General features: G+C 50.2%; 8 protein-coding genes across 8 annotated transcripts; 6 read left to right on the top strand and 2 right to left on the bottom strand.

Moving 5' to 3' along the window:
- The first annotated feature begins 101 nt into the window (after positions 1-101).
- Positions 102-1,978, top strand: TrAtP1_003234 (uncharacterized protein). The gene is made up of 2 exons (XM_014087770.2): positions 102-1,319; positions 1,376-1,978. Exons 1-2 carry the CDS (start codon positions 818-820, stop codon positions 1,702-1,704), a joined length of 831 nt encoding a protein of 276 aa, XP_013943245.1. The 5' UTR covers positions 102-817; the 3' UTR covers positions 1,705-1,978.
- Positions 1,979-2,152: 174 nt separating this feature from the next.
- TrAtP1_003233 (uncharacterized protein) lies at positions 2,153-2,937 on the top strand. Its single transcript, XM_014087769.2, has 2 exons — positions 2,153-2,735; positions 2,793-2,937. Exons 1-2 carry the CDS (start codon positions 2,541-2,543, stop codon positions 2,862-2,864), a joined length of 267 nt encoding a protein of 88 aa, XP_013943244.1. The 5' UTR covers positions 2,153-2,540; the 3' UTR covers positions 2,865-2,937.
- A 62-nt stretch (positions 2,938-2,999) lies between these two features.
- TrAtP1_003232 (uncharacterized protein) lies at positions 3,000-5,702 on the bottom strand. The gene is made up of 2 exons (XM_014087768.2): positions 5,147-5,702; positions 3,000-5,092 (listed from the first exon to the last, which is right to left on the bottom strand). Exons 1-2 carry the CDS (start codon positions 5,328-5,330, stop codon positions 3,336-3,338), a joined length of 1,941 nt encoding a protein of 646 aa, XP_013943243.2. The 5' UTR covers positions 5,331-5,702; the 3' UTR covers positions 3,000-3,335.
- Positions 5,703-7,352: 1,650 nt separating this feature from the next.
- On the top strand, positions 7,353-8,473 carry TrAtP1_003231 (uncharacterized protein; the record flags this gene model as incomplete). Its single annotated transcript, XM_014087767.2, has 3 exons — positions 7,353-7,797; positions 7,903-8,088; positions 8,325-8,473. The coding sequence occupies 3 exons, from the start codon at positions 7,353-7,355 to the stop codon at positions 8,471-8,473; spliced, it is 780 nt and encodes a 259-aa protein (XP_013943242.2).
- A 4,219-nt stretch (positions 8,474-12,692) lies between these two features.
- Positions 12,693-12,929, top strand: TrAtP1_003230 (uncharacterized protein; the record flags this gene model as incomplete). The annotated part of the gene is made up of 1 exon (XM_066111797.1): positions 12,693-12,929. One exon carries the CDS (start codon positions 12,693-12,695, stop codon positions 12,927-12,929), a length of 237 nt encoding a protein of 78 aa, XP_065967876.1.
- A 3,068-nt stretch (positions 12,930-15,997) lies between these two features.
- On the bottom strand, positions 15,998-16,631 carry TrAtP1_003229 (uncharacterized protein; the record flags this gene model as incomplete). Its single annotated transcript, XM_066111796.1, has 2 exons — positions 15,998-16,108; positions 16,491-16,631. 2 exons carry the CDS (start codon positions 16,629-16,631, stop codon positions 15,998-16,000), a joined length of 252 nt encoding a protein of 83 aa, XP_065967875.1.
- Positions 16,632-16,793: 162 nt separating this feature from the next.
- On the top strand, positions 16,794-16,988 carry TrAtP1_003228 (uncharacterized protein; the record flags this gene model as incomplete). Its single annotated transcript, XM_066111795.1, has 1 exon — positions 16,794-16,988. One exon carries the CDS (start codon positions 16,794-16,796, stop codon positions 16,986-16,988), a length of 195 nt encoding a protein of 64 aa, XP_065967874.1.
- A 2,009-nt stretch (positions 16,989-18,997) lies between these two features.
- TrAtP1_003227 (uncharacterized protein) lies at positions 18,998-19,453 on the top strand (the record flags this gene model as incomplete). The annotated part of the gene is made up of 1 exon (XM_014087329.2): positions 18,998-19,453. The coding sequence occupies one exon, from the start codon at positions 18,998-19,000 to the stop codon at positions 19,451-19,453; it is 456 nt and encodes a 151-aa protein (XP_013942804.2).
- Positions 19,454-21,127: the final 1,674 nt, after the last annotated feature.

Genomic DNA, 21,127 nt, shown 5'->3' with positions numbered 1-21,127 from the left:
GAGCATATTTTATGTGCTGTTGGTTCAATTCACCTCGTCATGTTTGCTATGCTTGGCGCAGAAGAAAAAAGAGTAGATTTACATGAAGGGCACGAAAAGTGGTTCTTGTAAATGTTGATAGTGCGCCTTTTGGCGTCAACCATTCTTTTTTATTTTGTCTTGTCTACCAATAAGTCCTTATCTCTAGATTAGAAAATTGCAAAATCCATAGCCGCCCTTTTTCTTTTTAATTTGCTAAAGATGAATCGGCTGCCTCTGATAGGTTGGCTGTCAATCAGGAACTTGCCCAAGCCATGCGGGCGCTAAAAGGTTTGGAAAGGAGCGGGATTGGATGGCGGGGTTGAAAAAGGGCAAATACTAATAGCTGTATAAACGAAAAGGAGGGGCGAAAGCCGTTGAAGAACCCCTCAATTGTGTTGGAGCTTGGTGGATCATGTTTTGCGCGATGAGTTTGGGGTTTCGAGTTCAAGGTGAATGTTTTATCGTTGAATGGGGTATACATGTTTGTAATTTCAGGTTATTTGTTGATGTGTGTTTTGTGTGTTGAGCAAGACGCTGATGCTGAATCATGGTCCAAAGCAGAGTGAGAGAAAACAAACGACAAGCTGCAAACGCAAGCGGAGCCCGTAGTCGTCAGCTTTAAGCACTTTCCGTTTGTCGTCGCAACGGCAATTCGGAGGCCGAGCCATCATAAAGCGCCAGCCTCGGAACTTTGGTTGCCTTTTTCCTCATCCTCATTCTTCTCCCCAGTTCCTCATATATTACCCTCAACTCAGACATACGCCTCACAAGAACTTGATCAAACACGCCCATCGCCATGGCCTCCACCGCCGACCTCGACGCCCTCGTCAGGACCCGCGTCACTGACCCCATCCCCGCCGAGACGCTCTTCCCCATCCTCTCCACGGCGCCCTTTGTGCCCTCCAAGTCGCTCATCAACGCCCGCGACATCGGCGCCGTGCCCGGCAGCAACATCCCCGCCGGCCGCATCTTCCGCTGCGGCACGCTGCAGTACGCCAGCCAGGATCCCGACGCCCTGGCCTGGATCGGGGCCAACGTGCGCCGCATCTTCGACCTGCGCAAGCCCGACGAGGTGGAGCGCGGGCCCGACCCGGAGATTGCTGGCGTCGAGAATGTCTGGCGGGCCGCGGCCAAGGACTACCAGACGCCGAGCCTGGCTGAGTTTGCAAAGGGCGATGGCAGCGAGGCCTGGAGAAACCAGTATCTGGCCGTGGCTCTGAGCTATGCGCCCACTTACAAGGCCGTTCTCGAGCACATCCGCGATACGCCCACCGAGCCGTTTCTCTTCCACTGCACCGGTGAGTCGTTAATCTTTCACTACGACTATGTAATACTGACGTGAAATAACAACCAGCTGGCCGCGATCGCACCGGCGTGCTTGCCGGCTTGCTCCACCACCTCGCCGGCACGGCCTCGGACGATGCCGTCCGCGACTACATGCTCTCCCGCATTGGCACCGAAGTTGCCCGCGACAAGCTCATCCACTTCGCCCTGGAGAGCGTCGGAACAACCGACATGGAGACGCCCGGCTTCTACAACCTCGTCGAGTTGCGGCCGCAGTACTGGAACGCCTTTGTCGACGGCCTTACGGAGCGCTATGGCGGCTGGGACGGCTACGTGACCAAGGAGCTGGGGCTGTCGGAGGAGGATCTCAACACTGTGAAGAAGAACATTCGTTCCTAGTGTGGAGGGAGAAACGGGCTGTTTTTTGCTTTATACACTGCTGTTGTTGTTGCTGTTGCTGCTGTTTGTGATACCATAATAGACGCTGGATACCTAGGATACAGCCAAGAGGGGCATGTTGGACTCAATCATGATTCACACGAACCTAGACATCTAGATGGATCTATCTAGAGCAGCTAGACTAGAGCTAGGCCAACCAAAAAAGAATTTGTCTCAAGTACATAGTATAAACAAAGAAATAAAGCAAACAACAAAAAATCAAGTTCAATAACACAAAAAAAAAAAAAAAAAGCTGCTTGAATCTCGATTTCCCACCAGTGACGCACCGCCACCCACACCCAACAGCCACAAATGACGTTACCAGCCACAGGGTCCCCCAACGTCCGCTAGTCAAAACCGGCTTGTCCCCACAAACAAGCTCATCTTCGTTGCAAAAGTGACGTACAATGACGACCCTTGATTAGATCACCGATGCCTTAATACAAGCCCCAGCGAATAGACGCAAGCTTACACGCAGAAAGTCATCGGACATTGCACAAGAAAGACCAAGATCTGCCCTGTTTCTTGCATTTTGCAAGCTTCGTATCTCACATCCATTACGGTTTGATCGTCGCTGCTTTCTCATTGTCATGCCAGGGCACTATTAGGTCTTGACTTACATCATCAGCTCGTTCATTCATTGTTCGCTGCAATCATTTCATGGCCTTTACACAAGTATATAAATCTGCCTTCTTTCCCCATATCATAGAGTCCATTCTTCCTTACAAGCAAATAAAACAGAATAAATCACCATCAACAATACCATATATATCAACACACAAACAAAATCAGCCAAAATGCCTTTGACCCGTCGCCATCACCACACAACCACCACCACAACCACCGCCCGGCCCTATCGCCGCAGCATCTTCTCTCGTCGCACTCCTCGTCAGCCTCGCGTGCACCATCAGCGCAAACCCACCCTCAAGGACAAAGTCAGCGGCGCCCTTACCAAGCTCAAGGGAAGCCTGACTCACCGTCCTGGTGTAAAGGTAATACAGTCGAAAATACACCAAAAAAGATCAAATGGCTAATCATGTCAACTACAGGCTGCTGGAACTCGCAGAATGAGAGGCACAGATGGCCGTGGATCGCATCGCCCCAGAAGACGCTTTTGGTAAAGGCTTGCAGAAGACGCGGTGGCACGAATTATGATACCCTATAATGATGTTATTTGCGACACGACTTCTCAACACTGTATAATTAAAGTTTGGATTAATAATATCTATTGAATAATTACTTTGATATCTCTTCCTGCATCAAATTCCTGCCGACCATCATTTTTTTCTTTTTCGAACGTCCCGTGTATTATACTCTATCAAAACCAAACTGTAGATATGGCTCGCGTAGCAGCATCATTTTGAATGCACAATGTCCAGACGAGCTTATGTGTAGAAATCTCCTGGAAACTCCATGGCCTAATCGCATCAGCTTGTAGCTTTTCATCATCTTCGTCTCAACGCTTTTTTTCTTTTTTTTTTTTCTGCTGCTTCGACTCTTCCCCTCTTACATGCGTGCTTTGATTCCAGCCCACTTTCATCCCCAGAAGCTTTTCCGCCTCGAGGTAGATTTATACCAGCTCGTCAGTCTCATCAGACTGTGGAACCATCGGCCGATAAGGGGGGAACGAGACGAATTTGATGGCCTCTCAGATCATCAGTTGGGCGCCTTGTCTGGCATCTCGCAGGGGACTGATCCGCGTAGACAGACACAGACTTGGTGCTCTCTTCACGAACTCCCATCATTCTGTTCGTATCCCTGGGGGATAAATACCGGGAAGATGGGGTATAGTGCGCTGCAAGCTCATCCGCTTCTTCACCGATTCCACGCCTCTTGAGCTCGCTATAGCATCGAAAAGCTATTTCAAGCTCTTCCAAATCTCGCTTGCTAGGGGATGGGTGTTTCTTCGTCCACTTTGTTGTGCTTGCATCCAGAAAAGGCTTGTCTCGCATCAAATCAATCTTAACGCGGTCGGTATTTGGCAGAGGCCGCACATGTCCACTTTGGCTTGAAGCCTTTCTAAGCGACATAGCTTCTTGAGGTTGATATACAGTCAAGTCTGTAGTCACTCTCTCTAAGCTCGTCTGAGTTCGCAGCCTGGAGCATTGCCCATCGAGACTATCATCCATCGTAGGAGTTTGAACTTGATGCAGATGAATTCGAGGCGTTGAGGCGCAAACTGGGGAAGAACTCAAGATTCCATCTTCAAGGTTGCTGTCGAATCCCCTTTCGGCCTCGAATGGATCGATGATGAGCAGAGAGGTTCTGTTTGATCCAATCATAATTTTCAGATTCGCATGATTTTCAACAATGCTGGGGCTTTGTAGCAAAGCAGGCTCGGCAAAAGGGTCATCTATGGATCGGCCACTCCTGAGAGCCTTTCCGTCGTTGGCGACAGGTTTGCGAGGCACACAGCCGCCCACCATTTGCTGGACTTTCTTTCTGTTGAGGTTGTCGCCCTCGTTGAGACGAATTTCAATAGCATCAATTAGAGGTGTCTTGAGTAAGATGGGAGAAGGAAACACAGGATGTGAAGTTAGGGGACCATCGACATCATCATGAGTAGGTTGCTTCGTGAGCTTGGCGTGCGGTTTGGATCCCGAATTAGATGACTTGGTCTGCAAACGGTCCCATGCACTTGATACCCTGGCCAACATTCGCGAGGGCATGCGCGACATCTTGGGAGTAGGTGATTTGCATGGCTGAGAAAACGACGGTTTCAGAGTGTCGGTGGCCGCCAACATGGCGCATACCTTGTCCTGAATATCATCAGGATTGGCCGCCATCGCACACTTTTCATCGGCCATCTCGCCTTGGAGAAGGATTCTCGGAGCTCCATCCATGATGTTGTGTGGAAGAAGGCAAACTGCCTCTGCGTCTTTCACGATGATATATGAGGAGCGGTTGGCCGAGTTTCTCAACGGGCTCGTCAGGGGTCGGGTCAAACTATAATCTTTCCGTTTTGGAGACGAAGTTGAGCTCCGTCGTGGCCTAGAAGACTTTGCAAACCTGTTGTTGGGAGAAGCTTTCTGAACTCGCGGAGCGCCGGGTCGATAACCTCGACCGCTATTGGATGTCCTATCCTTGGATGAGCTTGGCGAGTGAGAGCAGATGCGTCGTTCTCCAATTTCGGGCGTGGTGTCCTCGGGAGCCAGAGGAGTAGAAGTAGAAGTTTCCAGTGCTTCTTTCTCTGTTTGTTGTACGACCTCTTCTTCCGCCAGGTCTGAACTGCTGTCATCGAGTAGAGCACTGGCAATCCTCTCGAGAGTGATTGGCTGGACATTATCCTTATTCTGAGTAGTCTGCGTCATGGTCTCGCAGCAGGTATTCACAGACTGCGAATGAGGATCTGATATAGTTAGCATTGCACTATATCTATGCTCGGTAGACCAAAGCAGCATACCTGAGTCCTTGGCCGACGATGGCTCAGGCGAAATCTGGGCTCGGTTTCGAGAACGCAGAGAACCAAGCGCGTTTCTCTTCTTTCCGTACGTGCGCACCGGAGGTGCCATTTGGACGGCCGCGAAGAAGATGAGAAGAACAAGTAAAGGAGTGAATAAGCAAGTAAATAGAAGACAGAGATGCATAAAAGACAAGACAAAGGAAAAAACGAGTGACGAAAAGAACGACAAATGTCAAAATGAGTGAATTGGAGTTGGTCAGTTGAACGAGTGACGAGGGAATAATACGGATGATGGCGTGATGCGCAGCCAAAATTTACCAGGAGACCAGGCGAAATTTGGATGGCAGAGGACACTCATGAAGCCAGCCTCGGGCGAAGGAAGCAGCTCCAAGGAGTCCTAAGCTTGGCCGCCAGGATCATACATATGGTCTGGACGATTGGCGAGGAAGCTGGGGGGATGTCATATCCCAAAGGCGAGCCGTAAGCGAAGTCCAGTCTTTTCTGCAAAGAAGATGAAGCCAAGTGCAACCAGGAGAAGGGAGAAGTGCCAGGAGACTGGGGCCGATTCTGGAGAGGAGGAAGAGGAGGAGGAGGGAAAAGAGGAGGAGGAAGAGGAAGAAGGGAGAAGTAAAGAACAGATGCCGATGTCGGTGGCAAAATAAATACCAAATTTAGGCATCTAAGGCACGAGGGCTGGCAGAGTTACTGCGCAGAGGCTTTCAGGGAGCAGCTGGTCTGCTGGTAAAAGACTTGGCAGCTGTTGAACAGCTGTTCAGGGGATAGTGGCACTGAACAGAGCAAAAGAGCGGAAGGAGCAGCCAGCCCCGCGTCACTGAATCACTGCCTGTGCAAATGGACCCGCTGAAGGAAGAACACAGCATCTGTTTACTTGGTTTTTGGCATGTATTAACAGGTTTATGTTGAGAAGAGTGATTGTCGAAAGTTGGGACAGGACCTCGTTGGAGATATTACTCAAGGCAACAACTTCCATTTTAATCTATCATTATGTGCAGTTTGGCTCTTGAATGTCATTTTAATAAAGATAATAATATTGCAGAACTGTAGACTGTAAAGATTAGGTGCGGAAAAGATGCATCGCAAAAAATGTTCTGGGCACGCACTTTGATACCTACTTTGGAGCTTGATACATGCATACGTACAACACTTGACCAAGAATGTGATGACTGATCCCAGTAGCTAAAAGAAAACTATACGTTTGAACAGTTAGGATGCATTGCTTCATCTTGAAAGCTACATGTACGTTGTTCTATATGTATCTCCACGAAATATCCCAAATTTGGGAGAGAAATGGTCAGCTTTGGCATGCAGACGTTCAAGCAAGCAATAGAGCTCAATATGCCACCACATCGTTGGATTATCAGCTTTATGAGGCTGAGGCAATATTAGAAAAAAGAAGGGATAAAAAAGAATATTCGTCAAGCATTTTACCAATGTCAATTAATTTCTCAGTGCCTTCTCTCAACGAATACCACGCTCAACGTTGAATCAAGTCTCTTACAGCCAGTGTCGTTGCATCGCTCAGCACGTGATATGCATCGTCAGCCCTGCTAGCGCCTCTCATCCCTGCTCCCAACCCGACCTTTACACGAGCCGGAACCGGCGAAAGCCGTTTTTTACATCATCGTGACCTGACAGCTCAAATAAAAAAAAAGGTAAAAAAAAGAGTTTAGCAAGAAATTCAGAATATTTACGGCTTGGCCGACCCCGGCAAACGAAAAAGATTGCAAAAAAAGTAAATCAAAACACAGATTCCAGCTCACAGATCATCTGCATTTGCAGTGGTCACCCCACCAGGCTCGGCATATCAAACCACCAATTTTTTTTTCTCTTCAGCTTAGGTTGACCGAAGGGGCGACTTGCGACCTTACCTTTCTTTCTACCTTCAGCGTCTACACCTCGTTTCCAAGTTCTAGCTTCAGCATCGTTACTGATACATCTGCGCGATTCTACGGGAATCCCGTTTCGCGCCACGTGGGATTCCAATTGCTTGTTCCTGACACGGACTCTCAGAGCTCCGAAGCTCCGCTATCTCCATCACCGAGCTGCGCCGGGACTACCGCCACTCCGTTTTATTTACTTGCCTGCGCACCAAGCCGAACTTCTATTGCAGAGCTCTACGTATTTACAGAAGAGGAGGACGATTCAAGGGAGGACTTGCAGATAGCGCAACATACACACGCACGCAATGATTCGAGCGGCGTTCCAATCGCGGTTACCTCTGCGGCAAGCCAAGACTGCGCCGGGACAAAACGGGGCGTTGAAGGATGTCTGGGCAAGATTATTCTCATCACAGCCGGTGACGAAATCCCAGAGCAGCAGCAACGCATCATGGAGGAGGCTACAGTCACTCCCGCCCTTGGGAGGAGCGATGCGCCACGGCGCTCCAATGCGACCAACTGCCAGGATAGCTGACAGCTTCGCGAGAGGGACTCAGCAACGCAACTTTGTATTCTCGGCGTGGAGGCGCAATAACGCACAGGGGGCCAAGAAGAGTTTGTCGATAAGTGAGAGGTTCAAGAAGCTCTCTAGAGAGTATGGGTGGTCGGCCGTGGGTGTCTACTTTGCGCTCAGTGTGCTGGATTTCCCGTTCTGCTTCCTCTTCGTGCGGTTGGTCGGAACAGAGAGGATAGGTACGTTCGCTTTGTGCTCTCAGAATGCTCTTTTCTCCCCTTTTTCTTTTCTAGAGTAAGTTTTATAATGCGAGACTAACGCGAGAATGGATGGGGGCGATCCAGGCCAATTCGAGCACTATGTCGTCACAAAGGTCATCCCGGAATCAGTTCGGACAGCATGGAACGAATGGCGACAATCTCTCAAGAGCGAAGAGAAAAGCCATCTGGGCAACAGCAATATCAGCGACAGCGTAGAGATGGCAGGCTGGGGTGTAGAGCAAGCGCAGGAACGCAACAGAGAAGAAGCCAGTGAGTTTGAACTACAATCCCGCCCCCTGCCCTTTGGTACCCTTCCCGATATGGCTCTCTCTCTCTCTCTCTCTTTCTCTCTCACTACGTCGAAATGTCTCAGACAGCTCCACGTCATGAGGGAGGGGAGAGACAACCTGTTTTCCCCATATGGAATCCACGGACAGTTACCGAGCCCGGTGGTACTTTAATTTGAGACATCCAAGGGAGAGAGACTAACAGCCCTTTTCCCGCAGGCCTGGCAACGCAGCTAGCGCTCGCATATGCCATCCACAAGAGCTTCATCTTCCTCCGGGTGCCGTTGACCGCGGCGGTGACGCCCAAGGTGGTGAAGGTGCTTCGACGCTGGGGTTGGGATATTGGAAAAAGGACCCCACGATCATAAAATCATCTAACCCTGACAAGGCATAGGATGAAAGACACTGCCGGATATGCATGTAAGCACGGTTTTATCCGCGGCAGTGTGTGAAAAATTTTCTCTCTCTCTCTTGTAACATTATTGTCAATTCCTTTTGGGAAAGGAGGATGCAGCAGTGCCAATAACGGGGGCGTGCGGAATCAGCGTACGGAATCACTGTGCCAGATGCAGTAACATATACCGGATCTTTTGAGGTTTTTTTTTCCCTCCCTTTTTTTGTTTTAACGATTGCGTGCGCGCGCTGGCAAATAGACTAGAATAGAGAAGGCGCAGAGACGATCACAAGTTGCGAATTACAAAGCTGCAGTAGTACTCTTACAAGCTGCATGAAAAAAGGAGATCATTACAAAGACAACGCATGATGCCTTGGAGATCGCCCCCCGTGGAACATAACCTGCTTGTACGCCAAAACTCCAAGCCCAAACTCCGCCGGTATGCTGTCTCTTCGCCAATCTAAGGCGGCAGATTCACCGTCAAAAGTTCTCAACAGGGCAAGACTCTGCGTCAAACTACGAAAACAACCCGGGGGAGGAGAAGCTTACTCCATCTCCAACGGCTATTGCGGCTCCTGTCGTATCTTTTTACGACCCCTTTTGACCGCCCCCATCCTTCTTGGTCCCCGAGAAGGAGAAAAAAAAAAAGGCAGCGCAACTCACAACATTTCAAGGAAAAAGCCCGTAGTGTCAAGCCTAACAAGATTGAGGAAGCCGCAGTAGTGTTATTCCCCAACGGATAAAGACCGAGCCAGCGAGCGAGCAAAGAAAAAAAAAACCCCGACTCACTAAGAGAAAGAGAGACAAGAATGGTCGTAGCAAAAGGGTCGCAGGCCGAACGAATACCCGAACGAATGATCCCCAAGATTAAACTTCTAGGTAAAAAACCCCGAACAACAAACAACAACAGAAAGAGAGAAAGCCAGCCACAGTTTGGACCCTTTTTTAGCGCCGCAACTTTTTTGCTTCTTGCTGCTTCGGGATATTAACCAAGACTAGTTAAGACTTGCTTGTCTGTCTGTCACTGGAGAAAGTTCAATTTTTTAAAGGGGGGGTGTGGGAAAGGCCCTTTTGATGTGGCTTCATGACGTATCATGCAACCCTCACAAAAAGAGAGAGAGAGAGTGAAGGAGACAGCGAGTGAGTTCGAACCAACCATTTCTGTTCCCAGAAATTTGGGTCACGCGATGTGGAAATGCTGGGATCAAGTCTCACAAGTTTTACACGTAAAGATGTTTCAATTTAAAAAACGTCAAATGATTAAGACTTTTGATACAAGCACAGCGGCCTGCGTTGAACACTTGCCTCTCCGTTTTTTTTTTTTTTTTTTTGTTCATGTAATAATACCGCTCCCATGTAGTATAGGCGCCACAATACTACCATAACGGTCTTCTACAACGGTAGTATCCCCGGTTTCTTGTTTTTAAAATGGAAGGATCCGTTATAGTAAACTTTTTTTTCCCCCAAAAGGGGTAAACCGTGAAATCTCCCCTTTCTGATAAACGCCGACCCGCCCTTGCAGGGAATAAGATGAGAGAATACTACTATACTAAACTACCTACCTGCTGTAGAGCATTTTGCCAAGCAAAAGAAGAAAAAGACAAAAAGTCTCGGGCCGAGAAAGGGAAAAGCGATTGCTCAAAAGTCATGTCATGCTATGTAAATTTCGTAACCACCCTCCATCCAAAACGCGAAAGTGCAAACTTGGGCAGTCGGCCCTATGACGGCGATGTACGTGTATACATCAATCATATGTCATTAAGTCTGAAGATGTGAATCTCATTACTAACATGAGAAAGGGGTGTGTAGAGAATAGGAGATTTTTTAAAACGAGGCAGCAAATGGAACCGACGAGGGATAAAAAAAAGTTGTCTTTTCACTATATTATCTGTCCATCTTTCTTTCTACCTTGCTTTCTTTAGTTGTTTCTTCTAAAACTGGCGTAGAAAAAAAGAGAGACGCCTCCTTTTCTCACAAACCCCCAACTTTGCTAAGAAACCGAACCATTCTCCGGTTTCAGAACCATGCTTGACCATCACAACAAGCCCCCTGCTCGCCTTTTTTTTCTTAACTCCGCGACAGTACACACTAGATGCGCTGTCACGTACGTATAGTAATCACACAAAAAGGGAAACAAAGTAATGCGTATGTATGTGTACATGTTAGCAAAGAGAGAGAAAAAGGGGGGCAAGGCGTTTTCCTCCAAGGAAAATCCGGCCCGTAATAAAAAGCAATAGCGGGAAAGCAAAGCTGAGGGAGAAGTCTTCTAGAACAAAGTCAAAATGTCAAGACATGAGTCGTGCAAGTTTTTAGATTCCCATTTCGCCGGGAATTATACACCAAGCTGTGTCAGGGTATACTAAAAAAGACCCAGCCCCGCCAAAAGACGGGTATCACGGCGTGGATTATCATGGTCTGTGTGTTTTCTGGGTTTTTATGAGCGAAAATGGAGAAGATCGAGAGAACGGGGAAGAGAAAAAAAAAAAGGAAACCGTCGACGTTTGACACAGTGGTCCCAGCTTTGGGGTGGTGGCGTCATAACTCTATTCGCAGACCCAGTAAAAACTTGTTCGTTTTTTACCAAACTCTTGACCGAATTACTCAAACGATATGGAGCTCGCAGCAGGTAGTGAGTAGTATTACTGGGACTCGCCAAAACGGCGTGGGCTATGGAGTATAGCAAAGCGTCACTGACAACTTGCCTTGACTCCCCGTGAACAAAGAGCAAACAAAGAGTGACATGCCGTCTTGCGTATGTGGTTGAATCCACAAGCCACGTTGTTGAGGCCGCTCTCGAGCGGAATGCGGCGGACACTAGGCGCCCTGCTGTTCTTTTCTCAATGCTGCTCACCCATTGAACTTGCATGAACTTGCCAGCGAAGTGAGGCTTTTATTTTCCTCATCATTGCTTAGGGAATAGGGCTTCTAACCTCTCGTGGCCGTGGGGAATAGTCAAGACGCCAGAAATAGGCCCGGGCAAAATTTCTAGAAAAAGAAAACCGAATCAAAAAACAAGATTATCCACGGATGCAGCCTTCCGGCGGTTATCCTTGGAAGGGGGAGTGAACTGGGGGCCAAAACGGAAAAGCAAGCAGCGAAAAGACCAACGCAACGCAACGCAACGCAACGCAACGCAACATGGACATGCAGCTAACAAAGGAAGAAGTAAAGCGCGCCTTCGCTTGGGCCGCCCTTTGTTCGCGGTATTTGCCGTGAGAGGCGAGCTAGACGTGCACGGAGTAGCATGTGCAGTACCTATGTAGGTGAGGCAGTCGGGAATACCAGATGCAAAACAAGCAAAACGAAGACAAAGACTGCAAAGCAGAAGTTAAAAGCTCAGTCATGGTTCCACGCTCATTGCGTAACTGGAGCCACGTTGATGGCACGCCAGGGAAAAAGAGTGGGGTTCCCTCCCCCTGGAAAGCCCATTAAATAGAGTTTTCAGGGAATCTGTTCGGCGGAGTGGAGCCGAAAGATGTCTGAGCGGGCGGGTTTCTGTGCTAGGCCCTCATTGGGCGGCTCTTGCATCTGCAATGGGCAGGGGGATGGCAGGGAGTGGGATTGGCGTTGGGATTGGGATTGGGGTTGAGATGGGGGGTTGCGTTTTCGTCTCGTCTTGGTTGTTTTTGATAGCGATGGTACTTGTAGTTCTGCTTATGCTGCTTATTTGCTGACGAGGCAGTCTTGAAGCAGAAATCCTAAACCGTCTCATCTGCTCAGCATGATTCATTGGCCGTGCCGTACCTGCCTGCTCACGAATCAATTGCCCAAACCAGACGGCTCTTCCTTCCAATTGGCACGGCGCTTAGATGTTCATGCGCAATTTCCCAATTAAACTCTATTTTGCAGCATGTGCGGACTAAGGCGGCAGGCAGCAAAGCTACTGCTGCGTCTAGGTCTAGCAGCGTTTCGCTCCAGCCTTTTTGGAGAGGGCGCTAGGTTGCATTGCGCTGTTTTTTTCACCCTGATGCTGCAAACAAGACTGATAGCAGCCTAGTACATAGATGCAGAGTGCGCATGATTACTGGACGAGGCAGAAACAAACACCCTCCTCCAAAATCTGGGAAGGAGAAAAAAAAAAGACAAACAGGGGTGTCGGATGCTTTCAAGATGGCTAAGCCCATTTTAATTCCCATCCCGCTAAATGGCGGGAAACTGGGGGAGAAACCCGCTTTAGCACCAGCGTGGCCGCCATGCCCATTGGCTTCCCTCCAGCGTGGGTGGCCCGCAATGCTCGCGTGGGCAATCTGCGGACGACAACGCATTGCATGGCATGGCATGGCAGCGCATATGCGGGCGATTTGGAGGTCGCAGTCAAGGATTTGCCGAGCTCATATGCACGGAAATCTGCTTCCGGAATAGCTGTCGCCGCGGGAGGATTGGAGCGGGAAGGGAGCTTCCTCCAGGACAACGGTGCTAGCAGCATGTAGGTATTTGCATGCTGCAGCACAACCTCCGGCCTCCAGGCCAGGGATCTGGGTCGACGGCAGCCATTCATTCGTGGGCAATCTCGATCGCCAGCGCCTTTGCGCGGATGCTAGGCACGGAGCATTGGCAGTAGCTGCGGTTGCAGCGGCAGAGCCAACCATAACCATGGCCGGCCAGCAAGTCCGAAACCTTCCAAAGGGGCTGCCGCTCTTCTCCCTGGCATGTAACGAAGCGGAAGCCAACCCGAGTCTGCGTAGCGACGTGAAGCGAGAGATGCGGAGTGGCGCCCCGAGCAACAGCGTCAAGCACAACGAGGGGGCACGAAAACAAGGGACCGGTCCAAAAGGGTCACGCCTCGCCCATTTAGAGTTGCGGTTTGCATATGCCTATCCTTCGCGGGCAATTGGTGTCGGTGGTGTGTGCGTCGTATGGCTTTGGCACGGCGGTATGGCATGTTTGCTCCTCGGAAAACTTACTACCGAAAGGCGGCACACCATGGCCACGTCCGCATGTGTCTATCAAGCAGGGAACTTTTTCATTTGCTCTGCCTTGTTGTCTTTTGCTTGCATTGTTGCGGCATTTGCGGCTACGCCAACCAGATGGCCTCGTCACAATTGCTTTGCTCGTGGTCATGCATAATCTTCACCCTTGCCCCAGCTTTGGGCTGCGATAGGGCAGAACAGCCGAGCTAGGTATTTGCATGCTCAGTGCGCAGTGCTCAGTGCTCAGGCATATTCAGCAATTGGCCATCGTCTCAAAACGGCGTATGCACTGGATGCTAAAGGATCTGCACTTGTCTTAGTGTGTGATGGGTGATGCGAACTGCGTGTCTCAGCACCATTTGGTGCTTGCATCGTCCTTGGGACTACCCGCCCGTGCTATAGTGGCAGGTAGTGTGAGAGTGCTTTCAACGAGATCCTGGCCTGCGAAGGAAACAAGTCATTTTTTTGTTGCTGACGCGATTTGCTGGTGTGCAGCCACACTCTAGACTTGTACGTCGTCACGGAGAGGAAAGGGAAAAACGCACAGATTGATAGATCTGCCTTATTGGTCGTCTTCCAACAAGTCTGTCTCAGAGCTGGCAACACCTTGCGCAATTTAGCAGGCTGGCTTGGGTACCCAGAAACTCGGTTTCCGGGTCTCGGAGGGGTCTCAACGGGGCGTGTTGGTATAGAGCCAGCCCAGCCGCGTGGGTACAGTAGGTGCTACATACAGTATATCTCTCTTTGATAGCCCAGCCATGTTTCGGCTCTGACACGCATTGCCAGTGCTCTAGCGCAGCCAGCTTTACCGCCTTGGGAAGCAACTGCTGGTGGAGCTTCAGACCGGCCAGTGAGTAAAAGTGCGAGCAATAAACAATGGCATATTCGTGATTCGTGGCTAGTCTGCTGCACACTTACTTGTACTTACTTGGATGTCCATGTCATTGGGGATTTGCGGCATTGCGGCCTCGTTGTGGGAGCCCTGCGGAGAGAAACCGCCGCTGCCTTGGATGCCCTCCCACGAGTCGTCTACGCGCACACATGGCAGTGCCCACTGAATATGCCAACTCTCTCTCTCAATAGTCTCTCACAACAGTGGAGTTGAAAGAAGAGATTTACCTATTCTAGTACTCCGTAGGTAGATGGTAACTAGTAGCCGCAGTAGTATCTTCACGCTGGGCGTTCTTGACTCGGTAAACGTCTTGTTACCGAACGTACCCCAGACTGCCGAGCCAATCAAAGTTGGCATTATTTTCTCAAAACAGCTTTTTGCTGCCTCCCTTTGTACACTCTGCCTCTGGCTCCTATTCTCCTGGTCGTCGCGGCGTCATGCAACTGTTGTTAGCGATAAGCGGGCATCCGAACTTCGCTTATGGGAGATAACGAGGAACGAGGACCGGGGATGAAGCTTGCCGGAGAATCGAGCCATGGTGAGAAGGAGAATGTCATTGCCGTGGTCCATAGGAGTTGTTGTCAACTCATTGTCCCTTTACCGCTACCTGGTGACATTACACGCCGTCTCAACAAAGCGTAAAGCATAATCAATGGAAGCGTCGCAGGCCAACAGCAATTGAGTTCAGACTTGAATGCCGCGCTGCGCAACGTCAACGCCGACGTGCACTGCGCACAGCACAAGCAACGCTGCGAATAGTTGTCTAGTAAGAACCATTGTATGAGATCCGGCCTCGTCAACAATTGCCGACATGATCAAGTCTGCGTTGCTGCTGTCAAGAGACGCTATCCATTTTCGCCCTGGACTGGCCGTATTAGGCAATTCGCATCACTTTGGCGTGGCGGCTGCTTAATCTAACGAGGCGCAACATCGAATCTAGCCCGCTAGTATCTCCAGAGGTGGGCCCCTTTAGTGCATGGAAAACCCAAGGAACAAGCATGTTATTGTCCAACCAGAGAATCTATTACTCATAGGCCATTGTGCCAGTAGATGGCTCCACGGCGATCGTGGGGGAGCAATCACGACATTTTGATCAGCATCAACCATGGCGTAGGGGTAGTAGTAGCATCTGGATACGACCTAAGCATCGATGGCTGATGCCGTTGTCGATTCTTCCCAGTTGTCAATAAGTACGAACCTCTTGGAGATTCGAGACGCTGCGTCTTCAGCTAGGTTGCTGATAGCATAACTTGGCCAATTGCCGGTTAATCATTGCACAACAAAAGAGGACTCCAAGGAGGCATACCAGTGGGTGCGGGAAGAGGCCGCTGGACGCCGATTGTCTCCGACCGTTACCGTCTGCCAAAAGGAAATGTTGTTGAAATCCTCGATTTCAATGACAGACGCTTGCTACGCTCATCGGGGCGTTGGAGGCGCTAGAGCGTCGAACTAGATGACACAATGGATACCGAACTCTCAACCACTCACTGGTGGAAGTGAAAACATTATACCCGAACGATTAATCGGCTGTGGGGGAGCAGTCAATCAACAAGAGCGACTGCCGGCAGGAAAACGAGGGTGAATGGGGGCATTGAAAACATGGAGGCTAAAGCTTTGCATCATACAGTATCAAGTCCAGGGCGTTGTTGTGCATGCGGTTGCCCGTTGGTTCTGGGAGATTGGCAAGTGCCGAAGCCTATCGTAGAAGCCCAAAAGTCCACTGATCCATAATTGCATTGCCCGTTTTATTGTTAGTATTCGGCTCAGGTCTGAATGTAGACGAGGCGTCATGAATGTTGGGTGACAGCTATTGTTGGTGGAGTTCAGCCTCTTGTCGTCGCGCAAGCCTGGCCCAATCTGCTGTTACCTAGACACCGAGTAGCTGGAGTCACTCGTTAAAAAAAAAAAAAAAAAAAAAAAAAAAAAAAAAAAGAGAGAGAGAGAGAGAGAGAAAGAAAGGCAAAAAGTCAAGGCAAATACCTCCCAAAAGAAACAAGCATAATGGGGAGCTGAAAAAGTCCCCAACTTAGACTCTCAGGCGTGATCTGTGACGAGTGTGATGATGGTTTAAGAATCTGATAATGGCTTGCAAAACCACGTTTTACACTTCAGCTGGCTGAAATTATGGGCAATGAGGCGTCTGTCACGGCAAGTGGAGAGTACTGTGGAATAGAGAGTGTACAAAATACCTGCCCGAGCACGCGGGTCTCTGTGGAACAGCCAGCGTGACGAGGATCCGCCATGACGGACAAGGCAGCGCAGCCAGACTCGAGCTGGCATTCCTCGAGATGGGCCAAGGTTTCTCCCAATAGAGTAGCGCGTTTCACCATGCTCCGGCCGTAGATGCTTTTCGCTCCTGAGGCACTGTTAGCAGAGGCTGCATGTGCATTACTCGGACAGAGGCACTTGCCAAAGTATATTGTTGGTAACGGCAACCAAAAAAAGAAACGTCCAACAAAAACACGCACCGGGCAATCCGCACTGCCCTAACCATGACGCACCCCTTTGGCCCGCCGGGCGACGCTGCGTCTTCACCGCTTCAATGCAGCGAGAGCCATGCTGAGGCTGGGTTGGAGCAGGACCCAGATGGTGCCAAAGTCAGTTTTGAGGGGTGGGGGTTTCGGCGGATGGCCAAAGTCAAGAGCAGGCACAAGACTGAGCCCAGCCAGCCTGTGTTCCAGTTCTAGCTTTGAACCCCCCGCCCCCCCTTCTCTAACATTTCTGGTGAGAAAAAAACTTTTCTTGTCTTGGTTTGCCTCTGGCGAATCGAGATTTGCGTGAGACCTTGTTGGCCTTGCAAAGGTTCAACCATCTTACTCGTACGCGGTGCAACGCGCTCACAAAGTAACACGCGCTCACAAAGTAACACGCGCTCACAAAGTAACACGCGCATATCGCTGCAACACACAGTCGCAACGAATTGGCTCGCTTGTGTGGCAGCCAAAGACTGCCTGACTAGCATCAGAACAAAGGCGGTGTAGGGCCAGGGCGTAGAAGCGCTCGAACATTCGAACTAGCAGCGAGGCTGCCTCTACTGTAGTCTGTACCCCAATCTCATTTCCTTTGGCGCTTCGTCGTCTCTAGTCTGGCCGGCCGGCTCTTCGTATCGCATCGCCAATCCGGCCTCGAGTCCAACTGGAGTCCAACTGGAGCCCAGCCTGGAGCGTGCAGATCGCCAAAGGCCGCAAGGGTGTCTTTTCCCGACGTCCCAAGTCCGGAGCACAGGGCCCTGGGTTGCAGCCACCTTGTCATGCTGCCACCAGGCGCTAAGACGTCGCGGTCTTTCAACGTTCGGCCTCTCAAAGCCTGTCAACGGTCACTGTGTGTGTGCATGATTCCGCTGCGCTGCGGATGACGGAGTGAGCATCGAGCAAGGATGGGGCGCCTACGCTCTTCGCCCTTCTGCCGGTAGGTCGCAGAAGGTCGGACGGAATTCGTGGAATTCGTTGGAATCGGCTGTCGAGGCTTTGGTTTGCCATCGAGCGTTTAGACTTTTTTTCGATTTTGCTCGCACCGACTGGCCTGCCCGGACGAGACGTCCCTTGGTCGTCCTGACTAGCCGTACCTAGGGCCGGACTTGTCATCCTCCACAGAAACAAAGGCCATCAAACTATTTCTGGCCTGATGCTTTGTACCTCATACTTCGTATCGCTTGAACTCTAGCGTCGGGCTTCAGACCCAATGCCTTGGGACCCAGTCATCTTGTGCTTACCAATGAAGACCTGCGTGTATGTAGTGTCCGAAGTTTGTTGTTCTTTCTTCTACCGCTCGCGCCAACAAAATTCCATGTGTGTCTCCTGTTTCGGAGACGCTTTAGCCTGGCGGCAAACGGGTAGGCGCACGAGATACTCGATTGGGGAAACAGTCCCTAGCAGAATGTCTCAGCTCCGGTGTTTTCGCCTTTGCGTGGGCGCTAGCCAAAGCTTTTGCTGGAGGATGCGAATCTTGCCAGGCGTTGTCAATGGCGAGAGATCCGAAATCCAAAATGCCGGGTTCGGGGCCGCGCGTATATAAAGTATAAGAGATATCCAGCGCTTCCTGGGCTTTTGGTTTCCGGCTCCCACCTCACAAGCCCATAACATAGCACGTGCCCTGTGTTTGAGTTTATTCTACACTATAAACATTTCCAAACACCTCCTAAAACACCCCGGACGCCCAACATCGGCTCTCTCGTCTCCCTCGATCCCTACAGGTACCTGACACTGACACAACCGGTCAATTGCCTGGATACCGCGACGCACTCGCTGGCAAGGAGCCCCCTGGCAACGGGACAGCGTCAGATTGCCTAGACAGGCCAAGAGCAGCGGCTGCATCTCGCTCGTCTTGGACGACACAGGACAAAGTCTCCAGAGTCCAGCACACACACCTCTCCGCCCCCACTCACGGTCCGTATACGCCAAGCCGTCAACTCTCGCCGGGTGTGTGCAAAGGAAGCAGGGATTCCCCTCCCTGGCAGCGTTTGATCGTGTGGATCGATACTCCCGCCTACCGGCTCCACCCCATATATATTGTGTGCATGCATATAATATATGATTCTGCCGCTTCTAACGCTTGAGCCAATATATTTGCCTTCCTCTTTCCATACACGCTACCCCCTAGCAGCCTATATATCCAGCCTACCCCGGTCACTGACGCACTCCGTCCGGCACCCTCCCCGTACAAGCTTCCTCCAGCCTGCTCCCACTCCCACGCATATATGACCAGAGCCCCTACCTCTTCGCAGCCTCCAAATACAATGCTGTCTGTCTATCCATCAGGAATCCAGTACCAGCAACACCTCAACCACTCTCCCATCCGCCCCATGCCTCACCGCCAGCCAGACGTCTCGCTGGGCTATGCCAGTATGAGTGCCAGCCGTGCCTCTAAGGCGGCCGCTGCCCAACACCACCAGGCCCAGCAAGACGCTGCGGTTGCCCAGGCCCTCGAAATTGCTCGAGAAAGTCCCGACGGCGCCTCAGATCCAACCGTCAGCACCATCCTTGAGCAGGCTCTGCAGCAGATCTGGCGCAAGGTCGAAGCCCAGCCCGACTCTTACATCATGTCACGCGACGAGTTTGCCGTCTTCAACTTCTTCCAGCACCGCTTCAACGGCAACAAGATGGCCGTCACAGCGCGCAAGCGATACTGGGACCATACCAGAGTCGAGTGCTGAAGACCAATGGGTGGCTTCCAAAAGAAGCCAGCCTGGTTCCTACCTCACGTCGAAGCATAACACTTGGCGACTCAATCCCCAGGGCCAACAATGTCTTGAACACGCTGGACCCCATCCAAGAACACCACTCTTCATCTTCGCAAAGAAAAGACAAAAAAAAAAAGAATATCAAATATACACAACACAAGGCTCTTGGCAAGGCTTGGCAGACGCTGCCATGTATAAGCCAGCCAGCATCAACGCCGCTGTCCCTCACGAACTCTACATCTCACTTTACCGATGGGACTTGAATATCATTGGGCATGCTATACACGGGACATGACCTTTTTTACCTATGATACCATCTTTCTCTTCTTCAATTCACGACCTGCCAGAATAATCTATGACGGCACTGGAAACGAATTCTTTCTCTCAGACGCGCTCAGTGCTAGCATGTCTTGCTTGCACGGGCATTACAACGGCCATTACCCTACGTATCACATACCAAGTGTCAGGCGGTACGGTTCTCTTTCCTCCTTATGCTTGGAAAGTTCAGTATCACTACACTTTTTTTTCTTTCTTTGGTCAATTGTGCGAGCGCTGCCATGGCGGGTATCCGCTCAGCAGCTAGCTCAACAAAAAGGCCTCGGCGCCCCTGGCGTTGCCTCCGCCCCTAAAGATTAGGGTCTTTAGGGCAGCGGATTTCTTCCGCTATGTGGGCACCTCGTCAGCACGGCGAGATATTGGGACATTACCCGGTTTGCCATTTAAGAGGCCGAATGTCTCAAGCATTTTGATATACGAGGCTCAAACCATGGAACAAGATTGGCTGGATGACGGCCGACCCTCTTTTACCACTCTACCACCACCACTTTCGTCTCAAGAAGATACGGTTTGTGGCGTGTGGAAAAAAACGAAAACAGGATGGATGTTGAAAATATTGGATTGGTATATATAACTTGATGCTGTAACGAATTTCTTTATCTTTATAGATTAAGCGAGGGGCTTATAGACTTGCTTTTTTTTTTTTTTTTTTTTTGGTTTCAATTTTTTTTATATATATTGTTTATTACATTTTACTTTTCAACTCGTATGCTTCGTGTGAGACTTGATCTGATTTCGATGCCGAGGGGGCAGGCGTGTGATGATATGCGTGTAATACCTACTACTAGTAGCTCATCGACAATGTAACGGCTTGGAGTATTATTGGGATCAATCCCTCTTGAGCCGTTCTACTGGGCAGAACTATGCCTCGCGGCGCTTTCTGTTGCTATAGCAATCTAACTGGATTAGGACTATTTGCAGCTATCGCAATACGATCGCTGAGCCTAGAGATGTTACTGCTTACTCCCAGCAACTAGGTCGTTACAATCATGACTCTGCGAAATAGGACTTTTCGAAATGAGCTAATATAGCCGGTTGGCAATCTCCACAGCCAGAAAAGGAAATAAAACGTGTTTTCATAGATGAGTTTGATCTCGACGGAGAAACCGATGCGATTCACATATAACAAAGCGATGACAAATTGATGACAATTTTCAACATGTGGACGCATTCCGAGGCTGCATAGACAATGTGACTCGCCCTTTTCGGCCCTTTATTTGATATTTCCAAGATTTTCTATTAGATTTTCAACTAATCGACAGGGCATCTGTGTTCAAGCTGGGGTCTGTAGGGTACGTCGCCGGTATCGAG

The sequence above is a fragment of the Trichoderma atroviride genome, chromosome 2 (genome assembly GCF_020647795.1).
Source record: "Trichoderma atroviride chromosome 2, complete sequence".
Taxonomy (NCBI): Eukaryota; Fungi; Ascomycota; class Sordariomycetes; order Hypocreales; family Hypocreaceae; genus Trichoderma; species Trichoderma atroviride.
Note: the sequence above shows the minus strand (reverse complement) of the source record. Positions and strands in the feature narration are given on the sequence as shown.

What these genes read in the sequence shown, in the direction of transcription:
- TrAtP1_003234 (XM_014087770.2), top strand. Translation starts at nt 818, where the DNA reads ATGGCCTCCACCGCCGACCTCGACGCCCTCGTCAGGACCCGCGTCACT. An exon ending in GTTTCTCTTCCACTGCACCG is followed by an intron (nt 1,320 to 1,375) that starts GTGAGTCGTTAA and finishes AATAACAACCAG; the next exon opens with CTGGCCGCGATCGCACCGGC.
- TrAtP1_003233 (XM_014087769.2), top strand. Translation starts at nt 2,541, where the DNA reads ATGCCTTTGACCCGTCGCCATCACCACACAACCACCACCACAACCACC. An exon ending in CTCACCGTCCTGGTGTAAAG is followed by an intron (nt 2,736 to 2,792) that starts GTAATACAGTCG and finishes TGTCAACTACAG; the next exon opens with GCTGCTGGAACTCGCAGAAT.
- TrAtP1_003232 (XM_014087768.2), bottom strand. Translation starts at nt 5,330, where the DNA reads ATGCATCTCTGTCTTCTATTTACTTGCTTATTCACTCCTTTACTTGTT. An exon ending in ATCGTCGGCCAAGGACTCAG is followed by an intron (nt 5,093 to 5,146) that starts GTATGCTGCTTT and finishes TAACTATATCAG; the next exon opens with ATCCTCATTCGCAGTCTGTG.